Below are 17669 nucleotides of genomic sequence, written 5' to 3'. Positions count from 1 at the left end.
CACGCTGTTTAAATATCGAGTGAGAACGATGCGAACATCCGGCTGGATTCCTGAATATCCAAGATGTCGTATCAGTCAACTTTGACTGTTAAAATTATTTATTTATAAAATCCAACTGCCCACCGCAGTAGCTGATTCACTAAGTCACACCTGTGCAGTAGCACTTTATGACGCTTTCAGCCAGTTAGAATCCTGGTGGTGGAAAATTGTCACTGCCAGTATTTCGTTGTCAAGGGGAGGAGATATGGTCATGTACAGTCCCTGACCACCAGTTTTTACACCAGTGTCTTGGATTAAGTTCCAAACGTCTCCACAGTGTCTCGTGAAGTAAGGGTACACGACACTGTCAATGGTCATCTGTCTGTCAATGGTCATCTGTCTGTCAGATGGGGACGTCAAGCTCGGCAGCCCCCCCAGCTGCTATTTGGGAGGAGTAGGTGTGTGTTGGCACTGGGTTTCACCCCATCCTTCCCTCCATCCATAACACGAGAAGCCCAGCACTACACTGAACAAACACTGAGCACTGCCATCTGCACAACACAGAAACGCACTTGATAATTCGTAAGAGGTCAGAGGAAGACAACAGTAAACCACTTCCACTAGAACCTCGCCAAGTATGGCCTACACTCATTCTCCGAGTATGGGACCACCTTGATAAAAACCACTACTGTGACTTTAGACCTTAGTCATCATCGAATGGAACACAGAATATTTTGTGCTTCGGCATAAATCAGACGTGTGTATGTGTTATCATCATACAGCTTATCTCCACTGGTGGGGTGTTTACTGTTTTTGGCATCTTTTGTACATATAACATCAAACTAGTACACACACTTACTCACTGGTTTACGAAAAGTTAAGTCATTGCCAGGAAGAACAAATTCCGAGGTCAGATTTAATAAAACTGATACAAAAGCTGCTTTTTCAAAGCAGTGGATTACCTTTTAATTTATTAGGTTATGTGTAGCTGGCATAAGCACAAACATTTTTCCACCCTCATAATTGTGTTTTCTGGTGTATTAGTACGTCCACTGCAAGTTCACTTCACAGAGTTTATCATTTGCTTCTTGTGCTGCTGCCCACAATCTGAAACCTCTTCCTGCATTACCTCCTCTTCTCTTCCAAAATCTCTTCCGAGACTATCCTTAGAAAGAATTCCCCCATCTCAATATATGTCCTTTCCTGTTTATTTTCCTCCAGTACATGTCGCTGCTTGCCCACTATCCTCAGGACCTCCTCATTCTTTCATCTTGCCCATCCAGATCCCACCACCACATTCTAAACTCCAAAGCCTCAGCCTTTCTCTATTTCTCATCTTTCATCCTCATTATATGTGTCTGAAGACACACAATACAAAACACTTTATCAGTCTTTTTCTCAAATCTTCGTGTGTGCTGTTACACAAAACACCACCTTTCCTACAAAATGCCCCTTTTGACACTGCTATCCCAGTTTTAAATTCCTGTGCTACAATTCCAGTTGCTTTCTATCCTGTTTCCTAGGTATTTAAAGCTCTGCACGTGTTCTAATTTTTTTCCATTCAACTTTATCTTCACTTGTTTACACAGACCAGTAACATTAATGTGACCATCATCTATATTTGACACCAATGTGTAATAATCACTCACAGACCCAAGCACCAGCACTAGCAGTGGAGGGCATAAGGGGCATTCAAACAAAACCCGGTCACTATTATACAGTAATGGTAGCGATTTTATTGACTCAAAAATGTAGTTACACATAGTATACATCCTCAAAAATAGTCACCAAAACTGTTGGCACATTTATCCCATTGTGACACTAGCCAGTCAATTCTATCTTTGAAAAAGCTAGTAGGCTGCTGTCGTATCCAGGCCTGGATCCAGTCACATACGCTGTCATCCGTAGCTCGTTTTAGAGGTCCGAACACATGAAAGTCGCACGGCGAAAGGTCGAGACTGTACAGTGAATCTTCCAGCATTTCCCATCAAAACTGCTGCAATGTTGTCTTCACTGAATTGGCTATGTGTGGGCAGGCGTTATCGTGCAGGAGGATAATTCCATCGGAGAATGTGCCTCGGCATTTTGACTCGGTGGTTCGTCTAAGGTTCTGTAAAGTGGCTCGATAACACTGGGAATTGACGGTGGTTCTCCGTTCCGGGAACTCGACAAGCAGTGGGCTCTCGTGGTGAAAAAAGGAGGACAGCGTGACCTTACCAGAACTGATGTGCACGATGTTCGATTTCTTTGGAGGTGGTGTAACTGCACGTTTCTACTGCTCGCTTTTACACTCGCTTTCTGGTTCAAAATGGTGACAGTGTGTTTTGTCACCTGGGACAATACACGAGAGAAAGCTGTATTCCTCCTCATAATAATGTTGCAGATGACACTAATACAGTGCCATTCGAGTATTTCACTGTTCGGCGGTCAGTCGGTGGGGAACCCACTGCACACAGTTTTTTCGGAAGTTCAAGTGTCGGTGCATTACGGTGTGGGCGGTGCCCACGCTACTACCCAGGAACCGACGGATCTCGTCCACGACGATTCTGCGGTTGTCGAAGACTAAAGCATTCACTTCCGCAACGATTTTCGACGTGATGACTCGATGAGCGTGCCCAGGACGAGCATCATCTTTCAGTGACTCGTGCACCTCGAGGTGTCATTTGCGCCATTCCACAACACTTGAACGACTCGGACTTTATTCACTGTACACTTTACTCGCCTGCATGTTCGATAGTGGACGATAACTTGTGTGATCACCTTCTGTTGGGTGTGAAACCACAAAGGCACTATGCAACACCAAACAGTGCACACGCATCAGGCTGTTTACTAATAGATGGCACCACCATACCTGCTGTTAAGTGGTGCCCCCTTATGTGGAAGGCAAAGGTAGACACATTGACCAGGTTTCACTCGAATGGACCTCATATATAAAGTGTGTCAGGGGCACACGGGAAACAGTGCAGGCACCATCGTAGTGCAGAAATGAACCAATTTATCTGACGTCCAAAAGGACACGATCGTTGGCTTTTCAGGTAAGAGTGAAAGCATTTGTGGAATGGTTACATTTGCAAACTGTTCGTATGCCGGTGTGGTTAAAAGTTTACCGTGCGTGGCGGTATCCAAAACTGGTGTCAATATAAATGCGGTACATCACGGGCCGTAGACAGAAGAGGTGACTGCAGAGATGTGTACGGGTGAACACATGTGCAAGTGTTGAGCAACTTATCATCCAACTGTCTCCCCTCAATGACTGTTGAGCAAACGTTGCTCCATTGGGCCACTGTGGCACACAAGCATGGTAACTACTGTTCATTGGTGACAAAGGCTGCTGTAATCTGCACACCAATATCAAAACTGGATGGCCACAGAGGCAAGAGGTGGCTTTTTCAGATGAATCACTTTTTATGTTGCATCAGCATGAAAAATCTGAAGGCAAATACCAAGGGTCCAGGCTGGAGGAAGGGATGTTATCATCTGGGGAATGTTTTTGTTGGATTCCTGTGCAATTTCATCATTCTAGAAGGCACTACGGACCACTGCAAGTATACATCTCTCCTTAGTGACCGTGTCCACCCCTACGCACAGTTTATTTCTCCTTGGCACACTGGCATCTGACAGCACAATGCAACATGTCACACAGTTCACAATGTAAGTGCACGGTTTTAAAAGCACCAGGATGATTTACTGTACTCCCCAGATTCATACCCATTTGAGAATTTATGGGACCACCTCGATTGGGCTGTTCACGCCACAGATCCTCAACTGGCAAACCTAGTGCAGCTGGTCGTGGCACGAGAGTCGGAATGGCTCCTCATCCCTGTTGACACCTTCCAGAACCTCACTGACTGTTCCTCCAGATCCACAATGCAAAAGGTGATTATTTCCGCTTTTGACAAGTGGTCACATTATTGTACCATGTATTTCCACCTAGAGCCATTACCTTTGTATTTTTTATTCATTTTTATACCACAGTTCATTGCTGTAGCTTCTGTGATCTCCACTGTTCGCTGCAACTCTTTCTCAAAGAAAAGATGTCAGCAACCCTAATGCACTATATTCATCTTTCTCCAATTTTTTCCCTCGTCATCTAGCGGGCTGCGGGCAAGCGTATTCTCTAAGTACAGAGTGAAAAGTGTACGAGGTGGGCAACAGCTTTGCCTTATTACTTGTTCTAATTCAATTCAGATGATACTTACTCCTCACACCTACACTGTTGCTTTTTTGACTTAAATATAACAAATTTACAAACTGCCTGATTTTTCAGATTTACCCTCTTTTTCCTGTAATTATACACTGCAGGAAAACAAACGCAATGCCAAAAAGTAATTAATGTAGAGTAACAAAATTTCAGGAATGGATTTGTCTATGTAACATATGACAGTAATTAACATTGCAAGAGCACAGGTTAATCTACGCGTGAGGTGAGCCGTACGATTAAATAAATAAAACCAGAATGTTGAATGAAAGCCTGCAAATGTGGATGCATTGTGTTGTACAGGTGCTGGATGTTAGTTTGTGGGATGTAATTCCATGCCTGTTGCACTTTGTCAGCCAATACAGGGACAGTTAATGCCTTTTCTGAAGCCGTCATCCCACGATGTCCCACTTGTGCTGGGTGACTTAGCAGGCCAAGGCAACATGTCGACACCATGTAGTGCATGTTGGGTTACAACAGCAGAGAGAAAGTTTTATCCTGTTGGAAAACACCATCTGGAATGCTATTCATGAACGGCCAGACAACAGGTCGAATCAACAGACTGACATTCAAATTTGCAATCAGGTTGCATGGGATAACCAAGAGTGTGCTCCTCTGTAATACGGAGTCACACACCAGACCACAGCTCCAGGTGTAGGTCCAGCGTGTCCAGAACACTGACACATTGGGTGCAGGTGATAACTGGCCTCCTCCTAACCGACACACAGCCGTCTGTGGCACCGAGGCAAAACCAGTTTTCATAAAAAAAGTACAACGGGCCTCTACCCTGCCACTGAATGAGCTTTCGCTTGACACCACTCGAGCAAATGGTGACAGTTTGGGGTCACTGGAATGCACGCTACAGGGTGCCTGGCTCAAAGCTGTCCTTGAAGTAATCGATTTGTTACAGTTTGCTGTGTCACTGTGACGCCAACTACTGTTCAAACTACTGGATGAAGTACAATGCACTGGAGCCGTATGCCAAACACGATGGTCTTCCCTCTCCACAGTGGCAGTCTGGAGCCCGGTCCTCTTGCAACTGCACATTCTCGTGAACACCGATGCCATCAGTCGTGTACAGTGACTACATTCCTGCCAAGTCTTTCTGTAATATTGCAAAAGGAACATCTGGCTTCTTTGTGGTCCTATTACATGTCCTCGTTTAAACTCTGTGAGGTGTTGGTAACGGTATTTTTGTCACCTTAAAGGCATTCTCGACTGGCATCAACTCACAGTGTCTAACCTCAAAGGTAACTAATGCTCGCAACTGTTACAGCATGTACTTAAAGAAAACACAATTTGCATACTCATAGTGGAACAATCATCTCTCAGCTGTAGAAATTTGTACAATGTTTCAATGACTGATCCATCTAGCTTCTTCTTCAGGTGCTGTGAGTCTTGCTGTTGTGTGTACTCTCTGTCTGGACTCCAACCACACTTTCAATTATTGTTGGTCTCACACTGCTGTATACAGCAGAGTTCGCTTCCTTACTCCCACTACATCCTTTTTCAGAGCCCCCAATGACATTCCATGAAACGCAAATTATTTCTGTTTTCCAGATCTGACGCACGAGAAGGCTGTCGAGATCTTAATAGACGGAGTGTTGGACTCCACGCCTTGTTTAAATTGAAACCTTTTTCCACGTTTATTATAGGTTTCCTGACATCTTTATTTTGACAGACCCCTTACCTACCTTACACTCGCCCAGTATCCGCAAAGAAACATGGCATTTAGAGTATTTTGCTCTCTTAAAGCGAAAATCTCCTTTGTAATGTTAAAAGTGCTCTAAGTCCCCATAAGCTGGGTGTGTATCACATTCTGTGCAAATGCGGGATGTCTTACATGGAGGCAGACAACCAAAACAACTGAGGAGAGATGCAAAGATCATCAGCAACATACGCAACAATCAAGCAAATCGGCTGTTGCTGAACACTCACTGGAACACAATCATGAAATGAAATATCAGGAGACCAATATTGTGGCACAAATCCCAAGTTTCTAGAACAGAGTAATTAAGGAGTCTATGAAAAAAGATGTCAGAACACCAAATAAACAGGAGTGGCAGTTTCAATCTAGACAGAGCTTGAGACTCCAGCAGTCAATTTGGTTTGATCCTGCAGGCCATCACGTCTACCATACATGGAAAAGATGAGAAAATACACATTTCATGGAATAGCAGCATGGGCTCTGAAAAACAATAGCGCATCAACGGGAGTAGTGGGCATCAGGAATCAAACTTGGTTATAAAATGCAGTGTAAAACCAACTACAGTTGAGAGTCTGGTTAGAGTCCAGGCTGAGACTACACACAACAGTAAAACTCACAGCATCCAATGAAGTCAGCTTGGCTGGTCACTGAAATATAGTGCCTAACACGGAAACAACAACTCGGCAGGACAGCTAGAAGCATAATATAAATCAGTTATGATAAGAAAAACTGAGAGGTACATACACCTGTCTATCTATTGATAATGTATATGCTGGCTTGTTCAGCATACTATGGTTAGTTGAATTGGAGAGGGGACCTAATAGCAACATCATTGGCCCCATCGGGTTAGGGAAGGAAGTTGGCTGTGCCCTTACAAAGGGACTATCACGTCATTTGCCTGAAATGATTTAGGGAAATCGTGGAAAACTAAAATCGGGATGACTGGATGTAGTTTTGAACCACCATCGTCCTGACTGCGAGTCCAGTGGGCTAAGCACAGCGCAACATCACCTGGTCACATACCATGTATCCATTTGTGATGGCACTTATGGAGCACTATGGATGGATGGATGAATAAATCAGTCTCTTCCTCAGTACAGACAAATGCAGGCTAGACTTTTACTCTGTGGGTTCCATACAAACTTAATAATGAATACCAATAGTTCACCTACAGGTTTTGATGAACGAGTTTGCAAGTATCAAAATATGTGACATAAATGGCTAAATCTTTTGACTGCATTGACTTAGAGGCTTAAATTTTTTAAACTACCAAGGGATCTTAGACCTTAGTATTTCACACAAATTTCAACTTAAGGGGGATTGGACGTCTAAGAGGCCGACTTGGAGCAGGAGAGGCATCACAGGAAATTTAATTTCCAGCGTCTATACTTTTACAAATAAGTTCATAAAACTTTATCAGCATCAGCAGGAAAGATTCAGGATTCACACTCATTGCAGTGGAAGTTCGAAAACGTAACAAAATAAATTTTTTTACGTGTGAAATTTCATCATTTTTTTTTTCACTTACTAATGGCTGCATTTGTTGCTATAGGTACACTTTTCTTCATAAGTTACAGAGAGTCTTCGATGAATTTTGCACAGTGTACATACCATACTCACAGGTCTATGAAACTCTATAATTTATTTTATTTGTGAAAAAACGAATGAACTGTTATATTTTAAACTTCATGTTCAGAAAAAACACTAATTTTATACTTAACTACCTCAATATTTACCACAGTTTTTAATAGATTTGGAAAACTCTTGAGTTTCATACACCTTTAAGTATGGTTTGTATTCTGTGCAAAATTCATAGAAGAATCTCTCTTACTTATGAAAAAAAGTGTACCTGTAGCAACAAATACTGCCATTAGTAAGCGAAAAAAATGATGAAATTTCAAATGTAAAAAAATCATTTCGTTATGTTTTCGAACTTCCACTGCTATGAGTGTGAATTCTGAATCCTTCCTGGTCATGCTGACAAAGTTTTATGTATTTATTTGTAAAAGTATAGACAGTGGAAATTAAAATGTCCCGTGGTGCCTCTCCTGCTCCAAGCCAGCCCGTTTGACGTCCTACCCCCCTTAATACCTTTACGTGTTCCTGAGGAAAAGTGGTCTCAAGAGACTGACTGACACACACGGACAACAAAGTGTATACATTAGAGTTCTGTTGGAACAAGTTAGAGGCAAGATGTGCACACCTTACCTTGTTGTTAATCCTGAGCAGAGTCGTGTGCACCGTGCCAATGGAGAACGGGGCAGTCATGCCCGACTGCTCGGGGACTCTCAGCCGCAGTTTTCGGTCACCATTGCTGGGAGACCGTGGCCACAGGGCAGAGCACTCTCCAGGTTTCACCTGCAAGTAATTTGCCAGTTATTCGCTGAGACTATGAACACTGTGATAACCATTCTGATATAGTGAGCTAAAGACCATAACGGATGAGAGACTTGAATGCATTTAATTATTATTCTTCATCATTTAATTATGGATATTTATTGCTGTGACTTTTGAGGAGGAAGATGGGATCCTGTGCACGGGCTCGTTATCTACACACCTTGGCAAAAGTTAGGAATATCATAGAGTTCACTAGAATGACTTCTCATAACACACACACTGAAGTTTGTACATGGCCAGTTTTGTAGAACCAAACTGAGGAGCAAATCTCGAAGATCATGGAATGTGTCAGTCTATGAAATTACAACATAAAAGTAATAATAAAATGTTTATGAACCCAAAAAAGACAAGCCATAAGCTTATGTATATGCAGTCAACAATATAACATAGGAATCAGCTTAATTTTTCAAGGAACTCCTCGACAGGATAGAATGAGTGATCCACAAGGAAACTCTTCAGTTTTGACTTGAAAGGGCACGGATTACTGCTGTGATTTTTGAATTCTTGTGGCAGCTTACTGAAAATGGACGCAGCAGTATATTGCACAACTTCCTGCACAAGAGTTAAAGTGCTACGCAGATGCAGATTGGATTTCTGCCGAGTATTAACTGAGTGAGAGCTGATAATTCTTGGAATAAGCTGATAATGTTAACAATAAACAACAGTAAAATATATATATATTGAGAGGCCAATGTCAGAATAATGAACAGGGGTCAACAAGAGGTTCACTACCTTACACCACTTATTGCCCAAACCATCTGTTTCCGAGCCAAAAATATCCTTTGAGAATGGGAAGAGTTACCCCAAAATATAACACCATACTTCATAAGGGAATGTAAAATAAGGAAAGCAGAGTACTTTTCAGGTCAGACTATCATTTACTTCAGATACAGTTTGAACAGTAAAAATGGTAGCTTTAAGTCTCTGAACGACAATTTACTATTTATCTGAATGCTTAGAAATTGGAACTGTTCAGTTTCACTAATCATATGCCCATTCTGATAAATTAAAACATCAGGTTTTGTTGAATTGTGTGTTAGAAACTGTAAGAAAATTGTCTTACTGTGATTTAGTGTTAGTTTAAGTTCTACAAGTACATTTGGAAAAAGTGTAAATGTTGCACACAACATCCCTTACTACCAAACTGCAAACAGAAATACTTTAGAAACATACGTAATACTAGAGGGCATATCATTTATATAAATAAGGAACAGGAGTGGCCCCAGTACTGTTCCCTGGGGCACCCTCATTTCACCGCACCCTACATCACAGCCATTCTCAACATTGCGAATAATGACCTTTTGCTGTCTGTTGCTAAAGTAAGAGATGAACCAATTGTGAGCTACTCCTCGTATTCCGTAATGGTCCAACTTCTGGAGCAATTTTTATGATAAACACAATTAAACACATTAGTTAAATCAAAAAAGATGCCTGGGGTTCAAAACCTTTTATTTAATCCATCCAGTACCTCACAGAGAAAGGAGACTACATCATTTTCAGTTGTTAAACCACTTCTAACATTGAACTATACATTTGATAGCAAATTATGTTAAATAAAATGATCAATTATCCTTACATACACAGTGTTTTCAATAACTTTAGCAAACACTTATGCCACAGAAATAAGTGTAAAATTGTCGATGTTATCGCTTTCTCTCATTTTATAATGTGGCTTTACTACTGAGTACTTTAACCGTTCAGGAAACTGACCATTCTTAAAGGAAACATTACAAATATGGCTAAGTACAGGACTAACATGTGCAGCAAAGTACTTTAATATTCTGCCAGGCACTCCATCATATCCATGAGAGTCCTTAGTCTTCAGCGATTTAATTATTGACTCAATCTCCCCCTTGTCTGTACCATAGATGAGCATTTCAGACATCAGTCTGGGAAAGGCATTTCCAAGAGGGAGATATGATTCCCTGCAGAAACGAAGCTTTTATTTAATTCACCATCAATATTCAGAAAGTGACTGTTAAATACTGTACATATATTTGACTTTATCAGTAACATAAATATTTTTCCAGAATGAGATTTTCACTCTGCAGCGGAGTGTGCGCTGATATGAAACTTCCTGGCAGATTAAAACTGTGTGCTCGACCGAGACTCGAACTCGGGACCTTTGCCTTTCGCGGGCAAGTGCTCTACCAACTGAGCTACCGAAGCACGACTCACGCCCGGTACTCACAGCTTTACTTCTGCCAGTACCTCGTCTCCTACCTTCCAAACTTTACAAGCAGGAGAGCTTCTGTAAAGTTTGGAAGGTAGGAGACGAGGTACTGGCAGAAGTAAAGCTGTGAGTACCGGGCGTGAGTCGTGCTTCGGTAGCTCAGTTGGTAGAGCACTTGCCCGCGAAAGGCAAAGGTCCCGAGTTCGAGTCTCGGTCGGGCACACAGTTTTAATCTGCCAGGAAGTTTCATAAATATTTTTACTACAAACTGACTTTACATCCTTGACCTTGTGCTGCTGACCAGACGTTTCCTTCACAATTGACCGTATGGTTTTAATTTTATCCTGTTGAATTAGCTACTCTATTTGCATACCACATACTCTTGCCTGCTTAGTAACATTTTTAAACACCTTACAATACTGTTTGTAATGGGCTACTGTACCTTGATTGTGCCTCCTTTAAACATGTTGATATAATTCCCACTTTGTTTTACATGATATCCTTATCCCACTAGTCAGCCACCCTGGCTACCTTTTACTGCTAGTAGCCTGTTTAGAATGTTCTAATGGAAAGCAACTTTCAAACAGTATGATACATAACATTTGTTTGAGTACAAAAACCTGTTAGTGTTAAAATTTGTGCATCAAGGTCAGGAAAGTCATTCACCTTTTTACTAACAGACTGCCCATCTAGTAATGAAGAATGAACAAATATATTGTCTATAGCTGTGCTACTGTTACCCTGCACCATGGTTGGATAAAACAGTCTGCACCAGATCATGTAAGTTAAAGAGGTCATCCAACACCCTTTTTCTTGCACAATCAAATACAAAATTAATATTGAAGTCACCACATACAACAAATTTCTGGTAGTTTGTACAAAGTGAACCGAGAACTCTCTCTAGCTTGAGTAGAAATGCTCTGAAGTCAGAGTCAGGGGACCTATAAACAACAACAACTAGAAGTTTAGTTTCACTAAATTCAACTACTGCTGCACAACATTCAAATACCTTTTCCGTGCAGTGCTGTGATATGTCTACAGACCCAAATGGAATTTTTTTTACGTACATGGGCACTGTCACACACTGCAAAGAACTACTGGAAAACAGCCAGCTAATCTGCATCCTGGTAAAGGAAGCCCAGTTTTTTGATTATGCCTTTTTTGTTCATTACTAGGCATTCAGAAGCATACAAGACCTCTGGACAGGTAACACTGCAGTAATGCCGTAACTTTGCATTGAACGATACTGATCTTTTGTCGTAGGTGTTTTTGGTTAAATGGAATGCCATTTCCATTTTGTTCATGTGCAATATGGAGGCTTCTTTCTCTGATAAGGTGGCTGTTATCCATTCACTCGTTTAATTTTACCTTGACCCACTACAAGCTCCCTTGGTGGTGCATTTATGTTCGTTATAAACTCGATTTTCTCAAATGAAATTTGGAGGACAGTCTCCAGTGCTTGTACGTTAAGCTCATTAATCTATCAGCTATTTCCAGGGAATCAGAAAAAATTTCAAGATCACCTGCAAAAGCTTGACAATCAATATCAAGATTTTGTTTCTTGTAACCCAGCCTGACACCATTTTTAATTCCTTGGTTTTCCAGTTCTTTGCAGCACTCACAAATCATCTTCTCGAGGGCAAAATTGAAGAGCAGAGGTGAGAGCCCATCTCTTTGCCTCACTCCAGTCTTTATTTCAAAAGCTTCTGATGTTTCTCCTCTAAATTTCACTTTTGAAGTTGGGTTGGTTAACGTTTGTTGGACTATTGCTTTGGTCGTTTTGTCTAGGCCAAGTTGTTCTAGAATTCTGATCAGGGTTCAAGATCAATCGAGTCATATGCTTTTTTGAAATCCACAAGGGTCACAACAAAATTTTTATTCCCGAGCTTCAGGTACGAAAGGATGGATTTAAGGTTTATTATCTGTTCGACACATGATTGCCCCTTCCTGAAACCACCTTGACACTCACTCAGCTGTGGGTCTAGCTGTTCTTCTGTCCTACTTTGCAGAGCTTTCAACAGAATCTTATAGGTTGTTGATACAAGACAGATACCACAACAGTTATTTACATCTGTTCTGTCACCTTTCTTATGAAGAGGAATAATTAGAGCAGAATTCCAGCCATGTGGGAGTCTTGGGTTTCCCAAATCTGGCTGATAATTTCTGTTAGTTTATCTGTTGCCTTATGCCTTGCTTACTTCCAAAGTTCAGCAGTTGTAGAAACTTCCCCTGGTGCTTTGTTGCTTTTAAATTATTAATATTTTTTATGTATTGTACACCAATATTGGATTAGTCACTTACAACATGGATATAACTTATATATTATATATTCTACTTAATTGTAATACAGGGTTTTTGATTTGGATAAGATGTACTGACGTGTATTTCACTGTATACATTTTACTGCCATTGAATTGGCTGAAACTGGTTATCTATGTAACAAAACTTGTGATCTAGGCAATGCAGTGTTCTAAAAGGGTGCAACTCTCAGATGTAGATCACCTATTGCTTTCACTGACAATGCCATGTAATCTTAAGGTTTGCATTTGTAACACAGTCGCTGAACATATTAGCTCTTCATACTGTATATCTGGACAAGAAGTAACTTATTACGAGACACTTACAATTTAACTCTCTGATGATGACTGACTCTAATATAAATTACAAATTAATGCAAACTCTCCTGATTCACAAGGAAGTTTACATTTCAGCAACTAACCACACACTAATACTGGTTACATGATGCTGGCAAAATGAATTTGAACTATAGACTCACTCAAGCACTGTCCTGAACACCAAGTTACAGACATGCATCAAACTAAAAATCAAAATTGGTTACTATATTTTTATTATTAACATCAAAAAGAGAAAACTCAGAGGATACAAAATCAGAATAAGCAAAGGGGCAAGTCTGTTTACCTACGATCTGTATTAGCAAGAAAAAGATGAATTATACAGTCTGTTTCATGGAATCGATTTCTGCTTCCACAGACATTCACATTGCCCACTGAAGTTGCCCAAAAATTGAAATTTCACACTCATATGTATTTTATGAATCTCAAATTACTTTGCCTGTTTGAAATTTACTGTGTTACCTTTACAGTAAGTAACAATGTGTCTTTTCGTACATTGTTGATATTCCTACCTGGCATTTCCATTGATTTATTTTGATCTGAGGACTGGTCTAAAAAGAAGTATGACGATTTCACATCATTCTGTTACATGTTCCTTCCTCTTTTCTACCTGCCTCTTCCGGTCTACATCTACATCCACACACATACTCTGCAAGTCACCGTACGGTGTGTGGTAGTGGGTACCCTATACCAATATTAGTCGTTTCCTATCCTTGAAGTAGTAAAGGAGTTTTGCTATTTGGGGAGCAAAATAACTAATGATAGTCGAAGTAGAGAGGATATAAAATGTAGACTGGCAATGGCAAGGAAAGCGTTTCTCAAGAAGAGAAATTTGTTAACATAGAGTATACATCTAAGTGTCAGGAAGTTGTTTCTGAAAGTATTTGTATGGAGTGTAGCCATGTATGGAAGTGAAACATGGACAATAAATAGTTTGGACAAGAAGAGAATAGAAGCTTTCAAAATGTGGTGTTACAAAAGAATGCTGAAGATTAGATGGGTAGATCACATAACTAATGAGGAGGTATTGAATAGAATTGGAGACAAGAGGAGTTTGTGGCACAACTTGACAAGAAAAAGGGACCGGTTGGTAGGACATGTTCTGAGGCATCAAGGGATCACCAATTTAGCATTGGAGGGCAGTGTGGAGGGTAAAAATTGTAGAGGGAGACCAAGAGATGAATACACTAAGCAGATTCAGAAGGATATAGGTTGTAGTAAGTACTGGGAGATGAAGAAGCTTGCACAGGATAGGGTAGCATGGAGAGCTGCATGAAACCACTCTCAGGCCTGAGGACCACAACAACAACAACATATGCCTCTGTATGAGCCTATTTTTTCTTGTCTTATCTTCATCGCCGTTACATGAAATATATGTTGGCAGCAGCATAATCATTCTACTGTCACCTTCAAATGCTGGTTCTCTATATGTTCTCACTGTGTTCTTTGAAAAATAAAATGAATTGTCACTGACTCCAGGGATCAGGGTTTCACATTTGAGTTCCTAAAGCATACCCATACCATTTGTGTGTCGTCCAATCCTACCTGTAACGAAATTAGCAGTCCATCTCCAAATTGCTTCGATGCTTCCTTTAAGCTGATCTGGTGTGGATCCCAAACACTTGAGTAGTACTCAAGAACAGGTCGCACTACTGGCCTAAATGCGGTCACCTTTGCACATGAACCACACTTTCCTAAGATTATCCCAATTAATCAAAGTCTACCATTTGCTTACCTATCACAACATGCTTGTTCCACTTCGTATCTATTTCCAGTGTTACTCCCAGATATTTAAGTGACATGACTGTGTCAAGCAGGACACTACTAATGCTGTACTTTAACATTATGGGTTCGTTTTCCCTACTCGTCCACATTAACTTCCATTTTCTGCATTTAGAGCTACGTGCCATTCATCACACCAAGTAGAAATTTTGTCCAAGTCATCTGGTATCATTCTACAGTCACCTTCAATACTTTCCCCGTACATCACAGCATCGTAAGCGAACAACAGCAGATTGCTACCCAACCTGTCCGCCAGACATTTACATATACAGAAAATAACAGCTGTAGTTATCACACTTCCCTGAGGCACTCCTGACAACACCCTTGTCTCTGATGAACACTTGCCATCAAGGACAACATAGAGGGTTCAATTACTGAAGAAGTTTTCGAGCCACTCGCATATCTGAAACCCTATTCCGTATGCTCGTACCTTCACGTCGTCATACACTGCACTCTACTCCCCCTGGCTGTGACTGAAGCGAGATCACAGGTGCCACAGCCCTTCCCCGGAGTGTCTTCTGCCTCCCCCTCCCACCAGTCAGCCACCTCTTCCCCCCTCCTCCCCCTTCTCACCCCTCCTCCACCCCCACTCCACTGGCCGTGAGGCCTCATTGCAGTCACGTTGAAATGTTGCCACAATGCAGTTAGCTGGAAGAGTGTGGCCATGTGTGTATATGTACTGTATAGCTCCAAAAGAGGATTTACCCAGAAGGACTGTCGGGCGAGTCCACTCCTTTAACTATCGGCTACACTTACCTTCGTCCAGGGGTCGGCTGTGCGCTCCGCTTCTTGGCACTCGACGAGGAATTTTGTTTCGTTGATGAGGACGAAGTAAGGTGTGAACGTCACTTGTTTAGTGAGGCCTGAGTAAGTCAGCTGGATATGAACTCCAATCTGGAAGAGAAAAACACCTGTACAGTAGTAGATACTGCCTAGACCATTATTCTCAGCGTATCAGTACTCAAGCGAGTAAGCCAAATTGCAGCAGGTGAATGAGATACAATGTGCTCCTTAGAGCTGTATTATTACCGTGTTCTGTTGTCTAGTCCTTTGTGTGAGAAAAACGAGAAAATTACCCTGCCCAGTACATATAATCACACAAAATGAAGATTAGATAACTACTCCCTTTTTAGAGACCCTATCCTGCGATACAGTAAAGCTTGAGCAATAAAAAATTAAACAACTGTAAGGTTACAGGCAGTGGTTTAAAACTATCATAAATTTTGATGATTAAGATCTCCCACTTCATAAAAAAGAATTATGTAAACTAATACTAGACATGTGGAACGAGTAACTAACAATTAAAGGATCTAGAAGAAGTTTTCATACAACCAATTTATAAACAAAAACATCCAAACAACACAAATATCCCTCTGGTAAACACAACACGTAAAATCTTAACCAATTATCAATTGTCAAAACCTACAAAAAAGATATATTCCAAGACGCAAAAGCACACTTATAAAGAAACAATTCCACTGTGGATCATGTATTTACATAGAAATCTCTGTTGAAGAAGTAATGTGAATACTATTGAGACATGTCTGCACTGGTTGCTGCCTTCAAGAAAGACTGACAGTGTTAAAATACCTGTGGCAGGCTTTGAGAACATTCAGAATCCCAAATGAACTTTTAAATCTAACCAAATATGTACAGGAAAAGCCACTTTCAGAATTAAAAAAAAAAATAATAATAATTTTCAGTGCAGATGTCTTTAGTACCCACTCAAGTGCCAAACAGGGAGACATTATTGCCCAGCAATTTAAACAGCAATCTGTTACCCGGTGCACAAGATTATAAAATAGTATACCAGTATTGGGTTATGCTGACAACACAGTTACTTTGAGAGACAATAAAATAGAAATCATAGTTCTCACACAGCAGATAAAGTTCTCAGCAGCATTGGTTTGTAATTACATGCAACAAAACAGAATGTTCTGTAGTCACACATCCTCCCATAGATAATGATAACTTTGAAGACCCAACACAAACATCGAAACAAACAGGTGAATGTAAATATCTGGGAACATTCTTTAATATAGAAAATGAAGTACTGGATGAAGTTAAAATTAGAATTCAAAGGAATTAAATGTATAACGTCCTGTGAAATATTTTAAAGAGAATAAATATCTCTTAAAAAACCCAAAATTTGCACCTGTAACTCACTCACTCACCCCGTTATACCATACGCATGCAGAACAAGTACACTAAGTACTTTGAGAGGTGGTAGTGGCCACCAACACACGGTAAAAGTCCAGTAAACATGGGCTCTAAAATGAAAAACTTAAGAGCTATGAGCACTATTTCATCCTCAGTACTCAAACACATATGCTCTTCTGCAAGCTCTTGGGATTTTCATATTTTGGGAGGAGTTAGCATAGACTATAACATGAAAAAAGTATACGGTAAACATAGCCTCTAAAATGTATAATTCTAAGGTTAAAGTTAGATATAGTGGGAATTAGTGAAGTTCAGTGGCAGGAGGAACAAGACTTTTGGTCAGGTGAATACAGGGCTATAAATACAAAATAATACAGGGGTAATGCAAGAGTAGGTTTAATAATGAATAAAAAAATAGGAGTGTGGGTAAGCTACTACAAACAGCATAATGAATGCATTATTGTGGCCAAGATAGACACGAAGACACGCCTACTACAGTAGTACAAGTTTATATGCCAACTAGCTCTGCAGTTGATGAAGAAATTGATGAAATGTATGATGAAATAAAAGAAATTATTCAGATAGTGAACGGAGACGAAAATTTAATAGTCATGGGGGACTGGAATTCGAGAGTAGGAA

The 17669-nt window shown here is 40.6% G+C and overlaps 1 protein-coding gene across 1 annotated transcript in view; it reads right to left on the bottom strand.

Annotated features, from left to right (window-relative positions):
* Window positions 1-17669, bottom strand: part of LOC126215376 (intermembrane lipid transfer protein Vps13) — a 442186-nt gene that overhangs the window by 114483 nt on the left and 310034 nt on the right. Inside the window, exons 45-46 of the mRNA XM_049942070.1 lie at window positions 15627-15764; window positions 8094-8243 (exon numbers count right to left, since the gene is read on the bottom strand). Coding sequence (XP_049798027.1) covers window positions 8094-8243; window positions 15627-15764 — 288 coding nt within the window. The remainder of the gene's footprint in view (window positions 1-8093; window positions 8244-15626; window positions 15765-17669) is intronic.

The sequence above is a fragment of the Schistocerca nitens genome, chromosome 12 (assembly GCF_023898315.1).
Source record: "Schistocerca nitens isolate TAMUIC-IGC-003100 chromosome 12, iqSchNite1.1, whole genome shotgun sequence".
Classification (NCBI taxonomy): Eukaryota; Metazoa; Arthropoda; class Insecta; order Orthoptera; family Acrididae; genus Schistocerca; species Schistocerca nitens.
This window is presented reverse-complemented; position numbering and strand designations above follow the sequence as displayed.